The following is a 23,214-nucleotide window of genomic DNA, read 5'->3' as shown; positions in this document are numbered from 1 at the left end:
TTCCCAAGAGCATAAGATTCACGTTGGGCGTAGGTTGAAAATAATTGGATGTGGTCAGCTTCTGGAGAAAGTGATGAACTCGAGAAATTTATCTGGTTTTGGTACTAACAGAAACAGGAAATCTTTAAATTGTCTTTTCATTTTCTGTTTAATTGCAATGGCACAAGTCTCTGAACGAATTGACATATTGAATATTCTGAATTGGGACAATTTCTCTTACTGATCTATCTTGGGCCCCCAATTAAGTCACTACTAAATGGAAATGAAATAGAAAAAAATTGCAAGAATTTCTCCTCTAATTTTAGAATATGCCATAAACTTAGTCTGTTGGCCCTATTTTCAGATCATTGAAAATTTAAGCAAGATCAGAAATAAAAAGCTTTTTGTGAGCTCCCAATGTTCTTTCTTAATAAAACAAACAAACGTTTTTCCAGTGCTGATAATGTAGGGAGAAGTTCCGTGTGGGGACAGCTGGGCAAAGCTCAAGATCTTAATTTTTTCTCACTTAAAACTGCGCTCCGCCAAAACATTTATTAACGAGAAATCAAGTTTCATGCTCTATTTAAAAAGTTGCCTTCTAACACTGGCCTCTCTTGACAAAAAATCTGGCTGATTTACTTTATGTGGGGGTATGTCCTTTGAACAGTCTTTCTGGAAATGGAGATGGATCTGTGTCACTTCATATATTCTATTTGGGTGAGTCTCCCTCATGATCATGAACATACATTTCTGAGAATGCTGCTCTGAGTTAAGGGCATAGTCTATATCCATGGACTACAGGGCGTCAGACTGACCCACACAGAGACTCGAAGTACTGTATCCTAACTCAACTAACTAAATACTATCAGAATTTTGTCAAGGAAAAAATGATACTTGTAGATCAGATTCAAATCAGATTCAGATTTGCTGAGACAATGTTTATGATCGGAGTCAGCTACAGGTAGGTCCTCTTACAGCTAACTTGTGTTTGAATGAGTTTGCCATTTGATAACAAATATTAATTGCAACTTTACACCCTCTTGATTGAACCATCCCTGAGAAGTCCATGTACTTAGATGCCTCCTATCATATTTTAAATGCTCTCTTAAATATTCAAATTATATAATTATGCCTAATTATGCAACACATTGTATTTGAATACAAAATCATAATACAGTTTTGGCATCATTGTCATCTTACAGCATTTGCCTTATTATGCTGTGGCATTTTGAGTATTTTTGATCAAACAGTATAAATGGAACAGGTTTTGCATACTGAGCATCTTAAAACCCACTTTAAAGAGATTTACTATCAATGCACATTTTCTGTTCGGCTGGAAAAAATAAGAACTTTGTAGTGTGTATTATGAAATGTTAAATATTAATACTATTTAAAGTTAATGGTATGCCAGGGAAAATGGCTAATAATACATTATACAATTAAATGCCTATCATATTAGCTCATCTATTAACAAAATAAAATAGATTTAAACAGAAGGGTTCCGATTTGTATTTTTTTTAGCAAGGGTTGCCCATGTGTAAAAGCTAAATTATTTATTCAGTTTTTAAACTGCTGGATGCATCGGTTTGCAGTTATTTGCATTATATTTGAATGCTTTGTCATGTGTTCTTGATACAACAAAAACAGTTTTTTTCTTATTGTATGGAGGCATTTTCTTCTGCACAGATGCCACTGACAATGACCAAAAACAACAACAACAAAAAAATCAACCACAAAATACCTTCCTCCATGTCTGAGAATCACTGAAGTTTTCTGGGCACCCTGCAGGCAACAAAGATCTCAACACTACTGTGTCAGAACCTTTGCTAAAGTGCATTTGTTATCACATCTTAAACTGGTTCCCAGGTACATAGTTCTACATCATTGCCCTGACCTTTCCAATATTTATCTTTACTGGTCCAAGGTTAACTGCCTTCTATTTCATAATCTATGTTGTAATTTTATATATCTTGGTCCATGGATGCTTGTATACCCTCATGTACTTGGCTTTAAGGATAGTTTTTCTTTTCTTTTCTTTCAGTGTCAGTAGCTTAAAATACCTTGAAAGCATGTGGGTTTTGCTTCTAAAACATTTCAAAGATTATATATTAATAGAATGCTGAGCACATGTGAGGGCCCATGCTTGTGCCTGAGCAAGCTAACCAACTTAATTGGGAAGCAATTACCCCCTTCCTGAACCTCTCAATGACAGCACACTTTGTGTACATCATCTCCCAAACCAATTACTGTTAGAAAAAAGAAAAGCCGCCAAACCTCATGAAATGAATTTACTTAAAGAGTTTGAAGCATGTTTGGAGACTGTTTGAAAGTAAGATCATTGCTAGAGTAATGCCTGACATCTCTTCCACACACCAGTCTCCATGGCCTGGGACTCATTGTTCCAACTGTTAAAGTTCATGTAATCCTTCGAGAGAACATCTTATTTCCAGACATAGTGTACTAAGTTCTCATAGGGGAGCATCTTCCTTCTCATCTCCGTCTACGTGCATGGGGTGAGACTCTACCTACCCCTCCAAGTATGAGCATGTGACCTTCCTCTCAGTCAATCAGCGCATTCTATTCCCTCAGCCAGAGTGGTTGAGTCAGGAATATTGGTAATGACTCAACTTCGGTCGCTAGTAGTCAAGCCCGTCAGAAAAGAGATTCCTGATGAATTAGAAACAAGGACCATGCTGAGCCAGTGATGTTGCAGTCATTTTACACGATGTGAGGACTAAGAATGAAGTTAACATGGAGGATGGCAGAACTGAGAGATCAAGAGAATCTAGGTCCTAATGAGGCTGTCTAGATCCCGGAATTTAGGGAAGCTTAAATCTTCGTGGCTTCCTGAATTTTCCAGGTACAGGCAAAAAAAAAAAAAATCCAAAGACAGTTTGGATTGGCCTTCTGGCTCTTGAAATCAAGGGTCATAGCTGATTTACTTATACTTTTTATTTACTATTTTGTTTCCTGAATGGTGCTGAGATTTCCAGGCACTGCATTTTTGTATATCGAAAGACCAAATATGTCAATTGATGAGAAAGTCAACCTTTATATTCTGTGATGAAGGGTATTTTAGCTGATATAAGGAATGGACTGATGATATATTAAAAGCCAAGAGACAGCTCGAATACCAAGATCAGGCGCAGATGGTGTGTTTCCTCTTTTTTTTTTTTTCCCAAAATTTGTCTTAATAAAAATAAATCTTTCCAATCTGAGCCCAAACTAAATGAAAGTAAAGTGGGAAGACTGTGGTTAGACAAATCATTTTAGTTTTTCTCTATTTCAAGGGATTTGTTTTTCTCTCAGTGAGTTAGTTCTATGCACAGCTAGACAATAACTTTATGGACAGAAAGATGGTGTTTATGGTCATTGGCTGAAGTCATTATCTGGAATGGGACATTATTTAGAGAAGCTAATTTTAGACTTCCTGTCATTCCAATGGGAATCAACTCAATAATAAATGAGTCACATAGTTAATAAGATTTAACAAAAATAGTCTAGTCATACCTTACACCAACGGAAGGATCTAACAAGTGGATAAACAGGACTAGTCTTGGTAAAATTGTTAAGCAAAATAATGGCTTTTAAAAATCTAACTCATTATTTGAGTCCATTTTTTTTTCCTCTTAAACTTCCTAAGATTTCTTCTGAGTTTTTCTTTGTTTAGAATATACTCCTTTCCTCTTCTGACTCATTCAAGATTCCCTATGCTTTGATGCAGTCCCTTGGAGGTATGCTAGGTTGTATGTTATTCTTCCTGATAAACAGATTTGTGTTCATGGTATTTTCTTAATGTGGAAACCTCATGTGATACGTACATTCTTTTTTTTTTTTTTAAGATTTTATTCATTTGAGAGAGAGAGAGAGAGAGAGCAAGTGAACAAGGCGGGGGAACCTGAAGCAGACTCTGCACTGAGCCCAGAGTATCATGCCGGCTCGGTCCACTTCCGAGAGACCATGACCGGAGGCGGAGTCAAGAGCTGAAATTTAACCGACTGAGCCACCCAGGCACCCCTGATACTTCCATTCTAATCGTCAAATTTTATTAATTTAAAACCATAATGCAGAAGCAGAAAGTATGTGGCACGCATATTGAGGCTTTCTCTTTCCCCCCAAATAGTGCCTGTGCCCTACCTCATTAATGGATGAGAGAACTCACTCTCACTTCTTTAGGACAATGTTTCAGTATCCTTCTTAGCATAACTATCTAACCAGCTACCAGCAATCAACCCTATTTAGTGTAAGAGGTGAAATGACTTGCCTTTCCTGCCTTAGCCAGATAAATGGATTCCCTAATTGTGGCGTTGCAGGCGTAGTGGAGTGATGGTGGGAAATTATTTTGTATGTAAAGAATTTCCTTCATCAGCACATAAGCACCCACCCACACTGCCATCAAATCAGGTTTGTCCATGAGTATTTTAAACATAGTTAAATAAGAGATATAGATTCGGGTGTTACTGAGCAGTGCTTTTTATATTGTCATTTGAATATGGATGTACTCGGTGACCTAAGTGAGTTTATGTTCCACCTCCTCCAGTTTAGATTATTTATAAAATAATTCAGGGCACTTCTTTGTCAAAATAACACATTCCATCTAGAGAAGGCTAAATCAAGTCCTCCAGTCCCTGCTTCCTTTTCCTTCCCCCTTGCCCCCAGAATAAGATTATTCATACGGAAAACAAAATACAGGCGCTATTAGCACGGTATCATCTCTTATTTACTTCACAAAACAGAATACAATATGGGTTGCTGTGAAGTACAAATGAACTGTAATCCTCATCAGGTTTGGAAATAATGGATTCAGGCTAACATTTCCAGAAGAAATATGAAGGCAGTATTCTAAATTTCCTATTCTTTCCCAAATGAGTTTGCACAAAATGTGTCGCTAAGAAGAGTAATGTGCCCATCACATAGTGAAATTTCCCACTTGCAAAATGAAAATGAAAAGTCTGCATTTTAGGATGGCGTATTTAAACACATGCACCATGCTGTTTGTACAGTGGGGACAAGAAAGCTCCCCCTACTGGAGCATAAAAAAGCCTCATCTCTTTCCTGCACCCCATGGCTCCGTCATATGCAGGAAGGCACGGAAACATATAGTCTTCCCATTATCCTGCACAGAATCCTGGTTCTCTCATCAAAACATTACATTTTCCTCATTTCAGTTAATTAAAGGACAGCTGGACATTTCGTTACTGCACCAGTCTCTGCTGTCTAGTTGAAATGGGGCATGCAAAGGTCTTGGTCCCAAAGACACTTTCACCCGAAACAAACGGTTTTACAATCCATGCCTCTGAAGAAGGAATTTGAAAAAGAAGCAAAAATCATCTTTGAAGTGTGTATCTCTGTGTAACTGGATCTGATTTTCACAACACAGAAGTACACAGACAGGAAAAGTGAAACATGCATGGAAGAATGTTAATATACCCATATCTATATCTATATCCATCTCCACATGTATATGTGTGTATATAAGTATGTATATACAGGAAGAGAGGGAATGCAGGTACACTCAGGTACACACTCCAAGAGTTATTTTCATATCTTTTTCATATGTTTTATATATATCTTATACCTTATACCTATGTAGGAAGGAATAAAAAAGTTGTCATGTGATTAGTGAGTTGTTATTAATGGTTGGATATTAGCATTTATTGGCAAATCTCTAGACATATGAAACTCAATATATAACTATTTTACTCTGTAAGCATAAAAAGCTAATGTAAATGTGAGAGGTTTAGAGATTTAGAGGCATAGCCAAATTAAAGATAAAAATAATTTCCCCATGCCAATATATGAGGCAATGTGTTTTATCAAGAGGGCAAAAGGGTTTCCACTGAAAAAGACTCTCATGAAAATTTTCTTCAGAAGAATTTCTAGGCTTTCATAATTGAAGCATTTGCTGTCTATGGAAAAAAAAAATCTGCAGTTAACTAAAGTTAAAGATATTTCTCCAAATTCTAGAAGGATGGGGGCGTGGAGGAGGGGGACATTAAACGTGTCCCATGTATCTTTTCAGGGTTTTAATGTTACTCACATGAGACACTCTGGGGACTCTCCACTCTCCTCACAATCAGGTGGGCAGCCTTTATCAGCAGAGAGATAACAGTTGGAACAATCTGTGCCTTTGAAATAGGTTCAATTATAGTTCACAACCATTTTCAAGATGAGCTTCATATTTTCATTCTTTTTCTTTTTTGAACTAAAAACTGGGGAGGGCAGCCCTTTCAGAATCAACAGATAAATCATGTACCTGAACACCAGGTACATGGTGTTTCTAGTCTCCCTCGATGTGCAGGGCAAGGCAAATGTTCTGCTTCTAGAGCAACGTTAGACTCTCAGTAATAAAGAAGCTCTCTGGATTCTGGAAGCCACTTCTCAGAAATCTGAGGTATGACACTCACACTGTTTTGAAAACCTATGCACTGAATGAATTTTTGAGCAGATGATTCCAAACTCTAAGGCATTTATGAGCTGAGGGGCAAGTCTGTGCGTGTGCATGTGGAACTGCACAAAGGAAGAGATGGTGCCTCGAAGATGTTCTTTGCTCCTTTCCTTGTATCCTTTTATGTGTTTGGGTATAACAATTTTCAGAAAATGGTGTTTAAGGTACAGCCAGGTAGTCCAGAGACCATCCTGGGCCAAGACCTCCATTATACACATTTTCAAGAAAATACAGTCACAGATTGAAAACAATCCAGACTTTTTTTTCCCCCTCCTTTCCATCTTGATTTTAGAATACATAAAATAGAAGAGATGCAACTTTTTCTAGAAGGGGACAAAATATGATTATGATCTGCAGTGAATGGGAGAAATATACAAATCAGATTGGTCACTTGTTTCCAACCTAGAACTGGGTTACCTCTTAGAAAGGGAGAGTGCACCTCTGCACCCACTATACTAGGTATGTGGGAACCCATAAAATTTCCAATTACTGCTTCAGGATTTATTGTGCACATATGGAAAATAATACTTGTAAAACAGAAAGGGGTTTGTGCCTTGTGCTGTCAATACTGTGAAGGATGGGGTGATTATAAAGCAAATTAACAATACTTTTAAATGTGCATTCACTTATCTTTCCAATTAAATCCTTGTTAAACAACTGCACAGACAGTAATGGCGCTTCTGCAAAGCACTGATCAAGACAGTTTTATTGTAATTTTTACTCTGCAACAATTAATCAAGTAGGCATTTTCTTTATTATTAAATTATTTAGTTAATAAATATTCTCAATTGGCTAACATATTTGTAGTTTCCACGTTATTTTTGATTTTCCTACAGTGGAACATATTTGGGAATATTTCCATTTTCTAGCAAAGGGACCATTAAGGCATGTGCTTTTATAAATTTCTTCTCTTTACAAGAATAACTGTGAACAAGAGAAGTCCTGGAAACTTTAAACCATCCAAAAACCCTATTTCAACCATTTTATTTTGTAAGGGATGCAAACACATTGCTTTTAGCAGATAAGAAATGAGAGATTTTGCTTTAAGGCGTCTTTCTGTTGGGATAAGCAGGAAAATTAGCATTTTAAAAGTTCATTAATACCAGTTACAGACTTTTGAGTCATGAAGCTGCACTGTAGTTAGCATTTTCTGTTCATATCCTAATGAAGTGAATCCTACCTGAATGTTATTCTTCTATAAACACACAAGGTGGTATAAAGAAACAGATAAAGGTAACTAGAAGTAATTTTTTCCACTTTTGAATTTCTGTTTTTGTAATTTGGAGGTTTGAATTTAATGTAGCTAGTATACTTCACTTTTAAAGTGTTTCGATGGTGCTTCAAACATTCTTTTGCGTTTTGTATCTTTTAAAAATTTTTAATTAGGAGGAATTCCTAGGTAACCAGATCAGTAATGAGGGCAATGATCTCAGACAACTGGCTTTAGGACTTAGGAGGGCTGCATTAATTCAGAAGTAAGAATAAACATAGAAGAGACACGACATTTTCTTGAGCCATAAAAATAAAATTTCAGGCAAGGCTAGCTTTATAGTTAGACCAGCGGTCCGATTTGAGCTGGATCAATACTACTTTTTGAAATGCCTGATGGACAAACTTGATATCCTCACTATTGTTCTGATTATAGGAGATCCCTTACCTTATGCTTCTTGGGACTAGCAGAGAGCCTGACCTAGACCCTTCAGATTAACAGACTTGTCACCTTGGGAGCAGACTCTTGGCAGATGGGGATGGTGAAGTTCAGTAAGGGGTAAGAGAAAAGGAAGAAAGAGGGAAGGAGTATGGAGAAATTGGGCTTATTAAAACTCGACTTCTTGAAGGAGTCAGGCGTGAGGGTAGAGTGACCAGAGAGGCTTCTGAAGTACACTTTGATTGATGACTGGGCCCAGTTTCTAGTCAGTTAGATCTCTGGGGCTAAAACTGCAATAGTGATTCCAAGGCATGTGTTTCTCCTGACTGAAATGACAAGGCCTATAAGGCCTCTAAGGCATTTGGCACACGATGGGCATGATGGGGAATTCAGAGGTCACTGTGAGGTACATCTCACCCTCCAGCATTCACAGTTGGGAAAGGGAGAGAGATTTGATGCAAAATAGATGAAAACCAGTATTAGCACAGGCCTAAAATGCTAGGGTAAGGGAGTAGAAAAGAAGCTAATTTCTACTGAGATTTATTCCAGAAGTCATGAGATTTGTCTTAAGGAGGTGAGTTCATCAGTCAGCAAGTCCGGTGATGGTGTGCCTCTTGCTCAGAAAGACAGATACGTTGCTCCTTCTGTTGCAACCAATCAAACAGTAATGTACATACATATTCCAGTCTCTTTCACTGATGGGACTGTGAATCCCAACAGACTTAAGAGGAAGAGCAGAGAAAGTAAGTGAATCCTTGACGGCTGTCAGAACACAGAAGGAACAGATTAATAAGAAGGGACAGCAGGGTACTCACTGAGGAAAAACGTAGCAGGGAGTGAGGAGGCCACAAAAAGACAAACAATCTGGAGGAATGTAAAATATGAGATGATATGGTGTAACACAGAGAAAGACTGTTACTTAAGCAAAATGATTCCAGTGGGCCCCTTAGAGTCTTCCAGACATTATCTTGAGTAGACTATTGGATATCCTGCTCACCCTGAGTGCCTCAGAGATGGAGACCAGACATCGGAAGATCACAGTGAGACTTTCATTCCAGTTCCCTCTAGAGTACCAAGAGACACATATTGCCTTCTAGAAAGATACACTGAATAAACGAATGCAACTTGAAGCAATTCAGTTAAACTCATAGGGACTTTTATTCATCTGTGAAGTGGATAGACTTCTTCTAAAGATCTAGTGAGTCAGCATTTAGAAGTGTTTTGGACAACTTGATATACCGACATTCTCTTGGTATGGTCTAAGGAGTAAACGCCGTTCTCTTAAAGAAGATTCACTTAATTCTTCAAACTAAATCTCCTTTCAAAAGATATATGTGCTAAAGAAAAAAAAAATGCTAATTTGTAGAAAATTAAAGAATAGTTTGGAAAAAAGATAATAAAAATCACCAACACTTCTTAACATTTTATGCAGGTCTTGCCATTGTTTCAGAAACAGAGTTCAGCAGTACACAGTAAAATACTCCTTTCAAGCCTCACCTTCTTGAGGCTTGAGGAAATGACCTAACCCTGGGTCTAATCAATAAATTAATTAAAATGTGTCAAGATTCTATTGAGTGCAAGATATTCTTTGAGGTGAAGTAGGACAGATAGACTTAAATAAAAATAGAAGCTCTCTTCTTTAGCAGTCTGGTGTGTTGAGGAGATATGATATGTACATGATTTAATGATATACCTATACAATAATCATAATATTAATGAAAATAATTACATATGTTAATTACATATTAATATATATTAAGTATGTAGTAATAATAATAAGTAATTATGGTATATTAAGTAGTTGAAAGTGCAAGCATAGGATTTGAAAGAGTTCCTATGGGTTGGGGTAATCCAGGGAAAATGTGAGAGATATTTAAATAATCCAAGAAGAATATAAAATGAGCCCTTCATCAAATATTCTTTCCTTTAAAAAACAATATACCTCATTTGGTTATAATAGATGTCTCCATTAGGATGATTGTGAAGGACTCATTTCAATAAAACTTCCATTTCTATATGGTGTATCATTTTTCCAGTGTAATGTATTTATTATCTCATGTTGACTGACTCATCTCAAGAGAATGGATAGTCTTCCCTTAAAGATAAGAAAATTACTCTGGGAAGGGTAAGTGACTTCTTGGGCACAGTATCACAGTTAGTAAGGGGTCTTATGGAAACTGACCTGGGGTTTCTAGTGTTCTCATTGCACTTTGTTTAAAAAGAAAGAGAGAAAGAAAGAAAGGAAGGAAGGAAGGAAGGAAGGAAGGAAGGAAGGAAGGAAGAAAGAAAGAAAGAAAGAAAGGTTGGTTCAAAAGGCACATGGAAAATGAGACAAATTGGAATATGGAGTTTATCTCATAGAAATCCGTTACCATTATTATATCTTAATTGAACTGTTGTAACAGCTTCCTAACTGTTCTGCTTCTACTCTTGCCCTGTAAAATTTATTCTTTTCATAGCAGCCAGAATGATTTTTTAAAAAAACAAAATCCACATAAATAGTATCAGATCACTTCCTGATTAACTACCCCTCCCACACTGCAGTGCCTTAGAATGAGAGACAAAACTTCTTATCTTGATTTACAAGGGCCTCACTGGACAAGCTTTGCCCATCTCTCTGACCTGTGTTCTGATCTCATACAAGCCTGCATTCCCTGGGACTCGTTTCCCGCTGCCTGCTTTGCTCTCTTCCCACATCTCCGCATCCCTCTCTCCTTCCTATCAGATCAGGTTTCCACTCAGATGGCTCCTCTTCAAAGAGACCTTCCCAGACCATCCAATCTAAGGACATTTCCTCCTAACCTCATCAGTTATTCTCTCTTACATCACTATTTTGATTCTGGCCATGACTTGTAAGGATCTTATATATTTGCTTATTATCAATCTCTTGACACAGAAGAATACTCCACCACAGCCTGATTCCCCCAGGTTCTTCTCAGTACCTAGAAGAGAGCTCATAGGAAGTGTTCTTTTCTTTTCTTGTTTTTTAAAGATTTTAAAGACACGGTGAGAGAGGGAACACAAGCAGGAGGAGTGAGAGAGGGAGAAGTAGGCTTCCTGCTGAGCGGGAGCCCAGTGTGGGGCTTGATCCCAGGACCCTGGGATTATGACCTGAGCCAAAGGCAGACACTTAACTGAGCCACTCAGGTGCCCTTCATAGGAAGTTTCAACAAATAATTGTGAATGATTAAATCCCCATATGAAGTTTTCCTTAGGCAAATTAAAGCTGTATTTTATTCTTTAAGCTCATTTTGCTCCTTTCCTGATTCTTCTCATACACGTTGCAGTTTGTATTATTTTATTTGAACCATGGCAATTCTAGGACAGTCACTCGCAATTTGAGCCCAAGGTGTCCTTTATCAGACTACTACGGGTTTGACAGAGCCTTGGCAACATGCAATGACACTGAGAGGGATCACACTTAGAATTCACATAAGCAGGGGACAGTCCTTAGTGTGATCTTTGTACCACCTGGGTTGGGAGTCATCCATTGCTCACTCAGACAGTCTTTCTTGGCCTAAAGGGCCAGGCTCTTAGAGCTGGCTCAGGTCCCTCAGCTTGACAGCTGCCTCCTCTTTTCTCCACACCTCTCCTGTGTGGTCCATGCTGAACAGATTGTGACTTCAGGTGGAGGTGGATATGGGGACAAGTATATATGGCTCTCTGGACTGGTTACACAGAGACTCTCAAATTCTGAAGATTTTCCTCTAACCATCACTGATCATCTAACATTATTCATTAATCATTCACTTATTGAATCCATTCATAGTCAGCAAATATTTATGTAAAAAGAATTATCTGCTAGGTACCCTAAGAGCTGGGTGACCAAAATAGGTAACGTCTTGCTCGCATAGAGGAGGAGGGGTGGCACTGAAGCCACAGACAAAGAAACAAGCCAGTTCCAGAGAAGATGTGTTTGGAAGCAAAGAAGATACTGGGATGGCGAATGACTGGATGGGTAGGATGGAGGCCCATGTTCCAAATGTCTTAGTCTTGCTGAGAAGATGACTTGAATGTTGGAAAGAAAGTCTTGTCAGGGTCTGAAGGAAGCACATTTTAGGTAGACAGGAGCAAAAGTCAAGGTCCCGGTAAACAAAAGAACTTGATGGGTCTGAGGAAGGAAACCCGGGTGGATAGAAAATAATGAGATGAAAGAGAGGGTCATGTTGATATCAGAGAGCTGAGAAGAAGGAAGAATCTATGAAGACTGAAGATACTAGAATCTTCTCGTCAATTTACACCAAATAGATCACCAGTCTTTTTGGCTATTGGATTGGAAATAACCATGGAAATACAGGCTCTATGTCCCTGAGAATGCCATGTGCTGTATTTGTTGCTGTCGTTCCAGCATCCTGCATGTTGCCTGGCACATGGTAAAAGCTTTGGACGTGTCTGTCAATGAATGAATAATGGAAAAGCTAAAATCATATTTTACGGAGCTCACCTCCGATCCTGATGTTCTGGGACCCTCAGAAAGGAAGAAAGCTGACAGGGATACCTGCATTTCTTCCCAGTGGGCCCATGAATATGAGGGCATAAAAGAGAACGGGTTTTGGCTAAGTCATTCAGATTTTCACTTGAGCATTACTTCTGTCCCCCACATTTGTAAATTCTGGACACTTTATCTTGAGGGTTTGCATAGAAACCTGAAAAAAATTCTTCATAGCCTTGCACCTGTTACTTTTCCTTTTTAGAAGCAGCTTTGAGGTAATGAGAATACTTATTTTTCCATAGCACACTTTTGTTAGAAAATGCTTCTAAATTACATGGAACACTTAGAAAAAAGGTGCTAGATAAATAAATGTGAGTTACAGAAGCCAAAATTACCAGCAACAGGGACTTCCTGCGTGAAAACAAAAACAAAGCATTCTTTCAAAATTAAAAAATTCAGTATATGGGGTTAATAAGAACAATAGTTTTATTGCTATTATCCAGTACAGATTTTCTGTCTACGTGGTCATGCCCAACGTTGTGGAGAGCCGAGATGGCAAGCTGAGTTATATCACTGCTCCCAATTTCATTTCCGACTTGTCTAATTGCTAATATCATACTTTGTGAAGGAATAGTGAGCCGTATGTCCTCAAACTTTGTCACATGAAGGCAGAAAATGGGGATACATGGTTCTTCCCTCTTCATTTCTGTCCTTTGATTCTTTTATCCAATCTAAAATTAAATGCTTGTTTATAAGAGTCTGGGAGAAAACATAATGTAAAATAGAGCTTGAGTTTTCTTTACTGAGATACCCAAGAAATGGAACATAACACAACATATCAATGAATATTGACATGGGATTGGTTTGTATTGAAAGTTCATCAATTTATTATGTAGGAATAAATCTTTATTCAGTCCATATAGAGTATCAAGCACTTTGCTATATTGGGGATACAGTGATGAATCAAACTTCCTACTACTCCTGATGAAGTCACAAGCAGTTAGGAGTTACTCATTAAAAGGATCCTTTAAGGGCCACCTGGGTGGCTCAGTCATTGGGCATCTGCCTTTGGCTTAGGTCATGATCCCAGTGTCCTGGGACTGAGCCCCGCATTGGGCTTCCTGCTTGGCGAGAAGCTTGCTTCTCATTCTCCCTCTCCCTCTACCCCTCCCCCTGCTTGTGTTCCCTCTCTAACTGTGTCTCTCACTGTCAAATAAATAAATAAAATCTTTAAAAAAAAAAGGATCCTTTAAATGAAGTTTTCTCTTATAATAGGGTCCCATGGACTGGACACCAAGAAAGTATACTATTATAACAAGAATAAGTGGTTTGGATTCTTTGATGTTAAAAAGAAGAACACGTCTCCCTGCTCCTTCCCCCATGGTCAATTGAATCCAGCACTCAGCAATATATTCTTTGGAGTAAGTTTAAAATATTTCACTGTCTGGCTTCAAAACACATTAATATTGCAGCATTAAAAAAGTTACTTAATCTTTCTGAACCACGATTTTCTTGTATGAATAATGTGGATCATAAAGTTTATCTACCTTGCAAACTTTTATGAGTATGAAAGCAAAGTCTAATTTTCCATTCCTGCCATGCAGTAGCTTCTCAATTAAATGCTAGCCAGCATCAGCATCAGCAACATTCTGTTACATTTTAAAATATTATTTGTTCCTTAGCTCTTTGAAGCAAATCTTTAGGTAAAACATCTTTTTTAAAAAAATTATTCTAGAATCTACATTGGAAAAAGATTGTGGTTACAAAAAAAATCTATGATTTTCATCATACTATTAACATACATGTTATATCCATGGCATTTTTTTAGTTCTACTCCAACTTATGACACAGAGTTCATAAAAAATAGTGAGCATGACTACATCAATCAATACTCAAAGAGAAAACCTTTCATCACCAGAAATTGTATCAAAAAAAGGAATTCATAGTCTATTTTGACCTTACCCAAATACAAACCTTGTATATTTTATGGCTTGTAGGTCATGTGGGGGTTCACAGGGCTCGTGATGTACTTGACTCACTTGGGGAGTTTTTCTTTTAAAATACATGCATATAGATCCAACACCAGACTTTCTGCATCTGAATTTTTATGACTGGCCTCCAACATCTTTATTTTTAAAAGCTCTCAACTTGATTCTTGGGGAAGATGGACTTTAACATGATCCCAAATTATCCCCTGCTCCTTGTGTTTATGCCTTATATTATCCCCTCCTCTGGGGTATGATGGGTAGGAACCGTGACTTGATTTTAACCTTTAGAAAGCACCAAAGGTGATGAGGTATACCCTTTTTGGTTATCTTACATAGGATTCTAACTTCTGCTTTAGATACTAGTTTCTCTCCCTTGCTGTTTTGATGGAACAAGCAGTCTATGGAGAGGTCCACAAGGCCAGTAATGTTGAGGTCTTGAGTCCAACAAACCACAAAGAACTAAATCCTAATAATCATGTGAGCAGACCTGTCTCCAACTGAGCCTCCTGATGAGGACTCACCCCTGGCCAACATCTTGATAGTAACTTTATGTGGAATCCAGATAATCCATGCCCAGCTTCTAAGCCACAAAGACTGGGAGATAATAAATGTGTGTTGCTCTAAATAGTTAAGCTGGAAATAATATTGTTATGCAGCAGTAGATAACTAACACAGTCCTGAAATGTAGTCAGTGCCCACACCAGTGACACCAAGCAGAGTTAAGAGCAGAGGTAAACTTGGTATGTTTTCCCACTAATTTTTAATTTTTATTACTTAATTCTGTTGGTGATGATGATGAATTATAATGATGATCAATTGTTATAAATATCCTTGGGGGTTTCCTTGGGGATTGGAGGTTGCATAACTGACTGATTTAATTTCTGGGCTCAACAGTCAAGTCTACATGAAAAGCCATAAATGAATTAAGACTTGAAATTTCAGTAGATTTTACTTACCCTCTCCCGTGAACATGGATGGGGCTATTCTTTCGGAATTGGTAAATTCTCAAAATCCTATTGATAAAATAAAACTAAATTTCTCCTTTATGTTCAGGAACCCCCAAATCCTATGAATTTGACTAGTGAAACAAATCATTGAATAGCAGGGATTCTCCAAAGCTTTCCCATACATGATATTTCTTCTTAGAAAAGGAATCTCAATATCATCAAAGAAAACTCAATCACATGGAAGCCCCAAACCATACTTGATTATTAATATTTAGTATTATGATTGTATAAATAAAACTAAGTTGTATTGTTCTGATTTCATCTAACATCTTAAAGTTTGTACTTAATCATTTGACTGATTCCAAGTTTTTAAAGTCCTCACATTTTCTTTCTCATTCCCATTTTGGAAATAAAAAGTCTGAGATTCAAAGGAGTTAAAATTGTTTCCATCAGACTAACAAATAGGTCAGAAGCAAAATAAAGAGGCAGGTCCATTGACTCCCACCCAGTGCTCTCTCTTCACTGGATGGTCTCTGCCTTTGTTTTCACCACAGCGTCAGGCAGGCTCCTTATTGCTTGGCATGTAAAAATTAAAAGTATAACTCACCATAAATGTATGATATAATTTGGCTTTAAAATAAGTGGCCAGAATTTGTGCATTTTAGATACTAGAAGTATTCATAAAGTTGTTAATAGAATATTGTGTAAAACCTGGGGCTCTTGGCTGTCTTAGTCAGTAGAGCATGTGACTCTTGATCTAGGGGTCGTGAGTTTGAGCCTCACACTGGGTATAGAAATTGCTTAAAAATAAAATCTTTTAAAAAAGGAATATTGTGTAAAAACTAAAGACTATAAAAATGTGAATGAATGGGAAGAGCTTGTTGTTTTGGCTTTCCTTCAGCATTATTTACAAATGACAATACATTTTCTTAAGCAGCTAGAAAGCAATAGAAGCTTTGCCATCAATAGTCTTTGAGCTCCTTGACTCAATGTAGCTGAAAAATGAGGTCTACGGAAGTTTACAAAACCCTGAATGATGTTAGAGTCTGGCCCTTTTATGATCAAGTGATCTTTTTGGCTTTAATGGGAAAAATAAATCATTGTTAAAAGATAATCTTGTCACATGGAAACCAAAAAGGTGCAATATCCATGATGCGACTTACCAAAAAACCGCCCTGCGGGATGGCGTAAAGCAAATAACAGTTTGTTTTGTTGTCGCTGTGGTTGGCAGTCAGAGTGAAATAGGCTTAAGAAAATACCTTGTTTTAAAAATAATAAGAAGGCACTATAATATTTAGCGCACTATATTAAGTGCACTATATGCACTTAATAGAAAAGTGAATGGACTTGATATAAGGGCTATTTTATAAGAACAGAACTGCCAGTTGCTCACATTCTTTCTCTCCTTCCTCTTTTATTCAATTTTTGATGCTGCAAATAATATGAAAAGCATGAGGGTAGCTCTAACATTAATGCTTTGCTTGGCATTGTGGCACAAATCTATATAAAAGTAGTTTAGATATAGTTGGTAACATGAAATTGTTTCTCTAATAGTTTATTTTCAATGGAGCTTATTCTTAGCATGTTCAAAATAAGCAAATTCATCTCTTTAAGCCAATGTTTAATTTGGATTATTATGCCAATAAGATCTGGGTGAATAAAGATATGCAAAGTGCAAGACTGTAAATTAATGGGAAAAAAACCCCTCTCCCATTTAAAACAACACACACGCAAAATCATATGCACACACACACACACATACACACGCCCACACACCCACATACCCAATTAAGATTCTTGGCCACGTAGATTACAGCATTTATATATTTTGTTCCTCCGGGTGTGAAAAAGTGAAGGAGGGTGTCCCTAAGATTCTTCCTTTAATTTTTTTTCCTTTATATGGAAAATATGTCTAAAATCCTGGTGGGAAGTAACTTCCTCCAGTTCAGAGAAATGGTTAGAGGGAATATTTGTTACTGTGTACTAAGAAACACCGGTCTGGAAAATTCCCACTCAGTTCTTGCCCCACTGCTTCATAGTTCTCCCACTGGTTCACGGGCTTGGGAAGCTTCAAAGATATTTTCCAAAAAGGATGCCAGTCTTTCTTATCCCTTTTTTAAAGGGTGAAAGAGAACATCTAAGCAGTACCAAAGAGAGTCTGAACTGAATTTGGAGTTTGGGCAACAAGCCTAGATGGGCAGCTGAAACCAGAATGTTGATATCAGAAGGAGGGGAACTCAACCTAATGGGATTTCCAAGACCCGCTGTCAAAAGTTCTCAAGACAGTTAGGCAGCATCTCACTGCTGAAGTCGGTCATTTGCAGAAGGACCCCCAAGCAAGAAAACCATCAGGTCACAGATCATTCCGAAGAATCAACACAGTGTCATAGGCTGTTGACAGGTTGACATCTAAGGTCATGGACCAGTTTTCTTTGGGGGATGCCCTCATAGAGTGGAAAAGTTGCATCAGCAAAATGTCACTGAAAGCTGTCACCAAATACAGTAAACAAGGGAGAGCACTGCTTATTCATGCACTGATGGCCCAGGAAATCAAGAGCTCTCAATGACTGCTGAAGGCTGCAATAGGATATTTTATGAAAGTAGTTTCTTGGTCGAAACACAGATACATAAAGCCCTACAGAGAATGGCAATGCCAGACTTCTTCATAACTGGGATGTTTGGCATTTTCTCCACATTTTTCTTTCTTGACCTGTGTTAGTGAAACTGCTATGGCAGTACCTGTCACTTACAAACAGTGGAAAGCCTGCGTAGACATAGAGTGAATACCAAGTGTGTATAGCATGAAAGACATACTCACTTTTGTAAGAAGGTAATCAACAATTAAGGAATAGGAAATGCCCAATGGCAATAGTGGCTTTCAGCAAATGCTCTGAGTCAGAAGGATGATGATCTGGTCCTTTTTCACTTACTTGAAATATGACCTCAGGATATTATTTAACATCTCTGAACCTCAGTTTCCTCACCTTTAAAATGGGAACAATGATAGTGCCTATTCTATGGGAAGGTAGATAGCACTAAATTAAATGATATAAGTAAACCACTTAGTACAGTGCCTGGCACATAGTAAGTTATGAAAATATGTTAGCTACTTTTACAATAATAATAATAATTATTATTATTATCATCGTTACTAGTTATAATTAGAACATGCTTTTCAAAAGTGATCACTTTGAATTTAACTTGTATGTCATCTGATCTGGAAGTATAATGAGGGTATCCAATTCCTACTGATTTAGTGAGTCAAACAGAAAACCAAAACAAATTGAATCATTCAACTGGTGTATTTAGAATTGCTGATGATTATAGCATTCAAGAAAGTTAGTGAAATACATAAATTGCAATTGAACTGTTCTTGAAAATCCCCCAAATCAGTTTTCATTTGTCTAGCCTAATGGTGGGTAGGACTTGTTCATTTTTAAAATGTATATTTAGAACACACTAAAAAGGATACATTGTGGAATGTGAACATGAGGAAGACAAAAGGTGTTAATACAAAGGGAGTGTGCCAAAATCATGTATGTTCCATCTTTGAAAACAAACAAACAAAAGAATGTATTGCATTTCACATATCGCTTTATGCTTTTCATGGAATTATCTATCACTCACTGCCACCTTTTTTTCATTGCACACACACAGGCACATGCACGAAGGGGAGGCTACAATTTACACAGTCAGCCTCTTTGTATCCAGCACTGATTCTCTTCTAAGTCAGCTCTGTTGCTCAAGACCAGTGTGCAGATGGAGGGGAAGGTATGGTGTTAGCACCAAAAATTATGGGTCCACTCCAGAGATTTCATTCAAAGGATAATCTGATTAGCAAAATTTGAGACAGGCTGGTGTAGGCATTCTTTTATCATCTAATTCAAAAAACTCCACAACACAACTTGGACGAGATCACCAGTATCAAAGGTCCTAATGTAGCATAATTTGTGTTGAGCATGCTGCATTGTGACAGTGCTATAAACCAGGGAGACAGTTTACTGACAATTCTGTGCTACCAGATACCAACTCAGGCCTCTGTCCAGCTTTACATTGTCAACTCTCGTGGAAACATGAGCAGTTACACAGCCTCACAGGATGGGGAAGTCTGGATTGCAAAAGAGGAGATGGACAGATTTCATATTTTCATTGCAGATTTTTTTTTTTTTTTGCCTTTTCAAACTGCTGAGCATAATTTTTTTTTTTTTTAAGGCAGGAAATGCAACTAGTGTTTGTTTCTAGCATGGCTTCTGTTTTGAGATTTCTTCTTTGTAGAAGAAATGTGTTGCCCAGCTGTCTAGAATCCCAATCAGGATATGGCTTCAGTATGAAATATATTAAAAGAACGATTTTAGCTGGTTATAAGCAGGAACGAAAATGAGGCTGGGCCTATTTTATCCAATTTTTCCTCATAGAGGGGGCATTCTGGTTCAGTCCAAAAGGGGCCAATATGAATAAATGAGGTAAAGCTGAGTTCTGGGGTGTTTTGTTTTGTTTTGTTGTTATTTTGTTTGTTTGTTTTTGTTCCTCTTTTTGCCTTGGAAGGAGAGTTAATTGTGAAACATAAAGGTTCATATTAGTGAGCAAACAGAGCTAAGGAGATTCGCACTTATAAAGATTCTCAGAAATAAAAATCATGTGTCCACTGGCCAGAAGTATTGCAGTCAACATTTAAAAGAGTGGTTCAACTCAAATTAAACTGTTGGAGGATTTAATGCTTCTCAGTATTAATATTTCTCTTATTTGCAACACACACACATTATTCAACAAATATTAATTAAAACCACCCTTTATGCACACCCGAGGGCTACTCTTGGTTAATGGGGGAGGTGACAAAGATGATCCCAGTCCTACCTTTTAAGATGTACAGAGATTTTTTTGCAGAGACAGCTATTTCAACCAGGCTTCTAAACGTAACCAACTTAAGATGTTTTAGCCTGCTTCTAGAACATTTTTTATTTTTTGTTTTTATTTTTTAAAATTCTTCGTTTTTTAAAGAGAAGTTTCAGGTTTACAGGAAAACTGAATGGAAAAGATAGAGTTCCCATACACCACCACTACCCTGTACCTCAACACACAATTCCCCTATTTTTAGCATTTTTTATTAGTGCAGTACATTTGTTACAATTGATGAAGCAATATTGATACATTATCATTAACTAAAGCTCATAGTTTAAGTTTCACTCTCAGTGTTGTATATTACATAGATTTGACAAATGGATACTGACATTTATCCACCATTATAATATCAAACAGAATAGCTACCCAGCCCTAAAAATTTCCGGTGCTCATTGTTTCATTCCCATCTCCCCCCAGATCCTTTGCTACCACTGATCTTTTATTGTCTCCATAGTTTTCCCTTTTCCAGATTGTCATAGAATTGGAATAATGCCATACAAAACCTTTTCAAGCTGCCTTCTTTCACTTAGCAATATGCTTTTAAGGGTCCTCCAAGTCTTTTGGTGACTTGATAGCTCATTTCTTTTTATCACCGAATAATATTCCATTATATGTATGTGCTACAGTTTGTTTACCCATTTACCTATTGATGGACATCTTTGTGACTTTCAAGTATTATCAATTATGTATAAAGCTGCTGGAAATACTGGTGCACAGGTTTTTGTGTGAACACAAATTCTGAAATCATTTGGGTCAATATCAAGGTGCACAACTGCTGGATAGTATGATATGAATATGTTTTCACATGAACCTACCAAACTATCTTTCAAAGTTCCCATACCATTCTGTATTTCAGCCAGCAGTGAATGTAAATCCCTGTTGCTCCACCCCCTTGTCAACATTTGGTGCTGCTGGTGGCTTAGCTTTGGGCTATCCTAACAGATGGTTAGTAGTATTGCATTATTGTTTTAATTTGTAATTCTTTGATGATATACGCATTTCCTAATTTTTAATTCTCTTACTCACCTATTACATATTTTTCTAACATCTATGATTTTGACCTTTATGCTTTCATCATTCATTTATTCAATTATTTATCCACATACAGTCAGTGTCTATTATATGCCAGGAACAATTTTTCAAAGCTAGGCAATTTTTCTTTCTTTTACCCTCTTGTTAGTCTTTTTTCATTTTCAGTTTGTCATATTCCACTAATTATTTATTTCACATAAACTCTTAGTTGGTTTTTCTCTCTGGTCTATTAATCTCCAAGTAAACTGGCTATCTCTGATTTCTCTGGTGATAATTGTTTCATTTCTTCAAATTTCTCTTGCTCCTTTCAAAACTTTAATCATTATAGATTCATAATACAAACAACACAAAGTCTGAAATATTGGTAGAGATGAAACTACTGGAAAAAAATGAAGAGAAGAAATCACTTACCTTGGTTGACAATAAATCTTAACTTCTGTATTGTTGCCAGATTGCCACTAACTCGGTATATTCCATCAACATCTAGACCTGAAAATAAAAGGGCATGTTTTATATTTGCTCATAAAAGAACTGAGACGGTAAAAGAAAAAAAAAAATGTGGGAAGGAAGGTAGTAGTAAATCAACACCAAATATCCCTTCCTCACAGAGAAGACAAATTTCTCTAAACCAAGCAATCTTCAATAATTCAAATTCAACAAATTAATAATAAAGTTCAGTCACAGCCAATCATCAACAAATTTGAATCTAGTTGAATCATAGAAGAGTAATAGATAGCATTGGATTTTACACTATAGTTATGTTACTCATATAGTTAAGATTCAGTCCTAAGGAAAACACAGGAATTAAACTGGTGGTAGGTAGGAGAAGAACCTTCAGATATATATGACTGCCCCTTCCTGGACAGAAAATAACCCAAGTGATTTATAGAATCTTCCTTCCTTTTTTCCTCCTTCCCTCCCCACCTTCCTTTCTTATTCTATTCTATTCTATTCTATTCTATTCTATTCTATTCTATTCTATTCCATTCTACTCTGTCCTATCCTGTGCCATCCCATCGCATTCAGTTCCCTTCCCTTTTTCTTATAATCCTATAGCATAACATGCATTGGTCAAACTCTTTTAAATTACAGAAGAAAATTCTATTCCAGTTGTATGTAACTAGTTTAATAATCTCTGGGATATTACAGGTAATGGGGGTACTCTATTATGGAGGGATAATAAAGGAAAAAAACCTTTGACAAAATGCTGAAATTAGTTTCAGAGTATTTTAAAACTAGTCATCTATAATTCAGAATAACATATCCTGGCAGTGGATTTGGATACTCAACATTTGTTTTCCACACATTTATTTATAGCATCTAGTTATTTCCATGACCAAATTATCGAAAAATGAGGAAACAGGAAAATAGAAAGAGAAACACTTACTGAAACACTGTTATTGTTCTTAAAGTATGTGAATAACATAATTTTAATGTCAAGAGTGTATGTTTCTTGATGTTTCCAGGCCCTCAGAGAGCCCGGGGATGAGGCTACCACCCAACTATTTTAGCTGTTTCTCTTGGGAAATGGCATAGAACCATGATTAAACATTGTAATTCTCAGTCATAAGTGTTAAATAAGACGGTAGAAATTATTGCCATAATATAATGGAATAAGGGCTTTGTAAAGCTCTTAACTGACATGAAATGATCTCTTTTTATAGTAGGAACCTTTCTGCCATCGTGCAAAATATTTCATCAAGAGTTTAGGGTGGAATAACATAACTTGCAACATTGGCACTGATGATAAAAGTCAAAACAATCATTCATTGTTTTTTAATACTCTTTTAAAGAGCATTTTTTAGTTTATAGCAAAATTGAAGGGAAGGTACAGAGATTTC

At 37.0% G+C, this 23,214-nt stretch overlaps 1 protein-coding gene across 2 annotated transcripts in view; it reads right to left on the bottom strand.

Annotated features, from left to right (window-relative positions):
- ARHGAP15 (Rho GTPase activating protein 15) overlaps window positions 1–23,214 on the bottom strand; it is a 605,619-nt gene that overhangs the window by 170,816 nt on the left and 411,589 nt on the right. For both annotated transcript variants that reach the window (XM_004757889.3, XM_013059079.2), the window contains exon 11: window positions 21,785–21,862. In XM_004757889.3, the coding sequence (XP_004757946.1) occupies window positions 21,785–21,862 (78 nt within the window). The remainder of the gene's footprint in view (window positions 1–21,784; window positions 21,863–23,214) is intronic.

The sequence above is a fragment of the Mustela putorius genome, unplaced genomic scaffold, assembly GCF_011764305.1.
Source record: "Mustela putorius furo isolate JIRA1106 unplaced genomic scaffold, ASM1176430v1.1 tig00003867_pilon_pilon_pilon, whole genome shotgun sequence".
Classification (NCBI taxonomy): Eukaryota; Metazoa; Chordata; class Mammalia; order Carnivora; family Mustelidae; genus Mustela; species Mustela putorius.
Note: the sequence above shows the minus strand (reverse complement) of the source record. Positions and strands in the feature narration are given on the sequence as shown.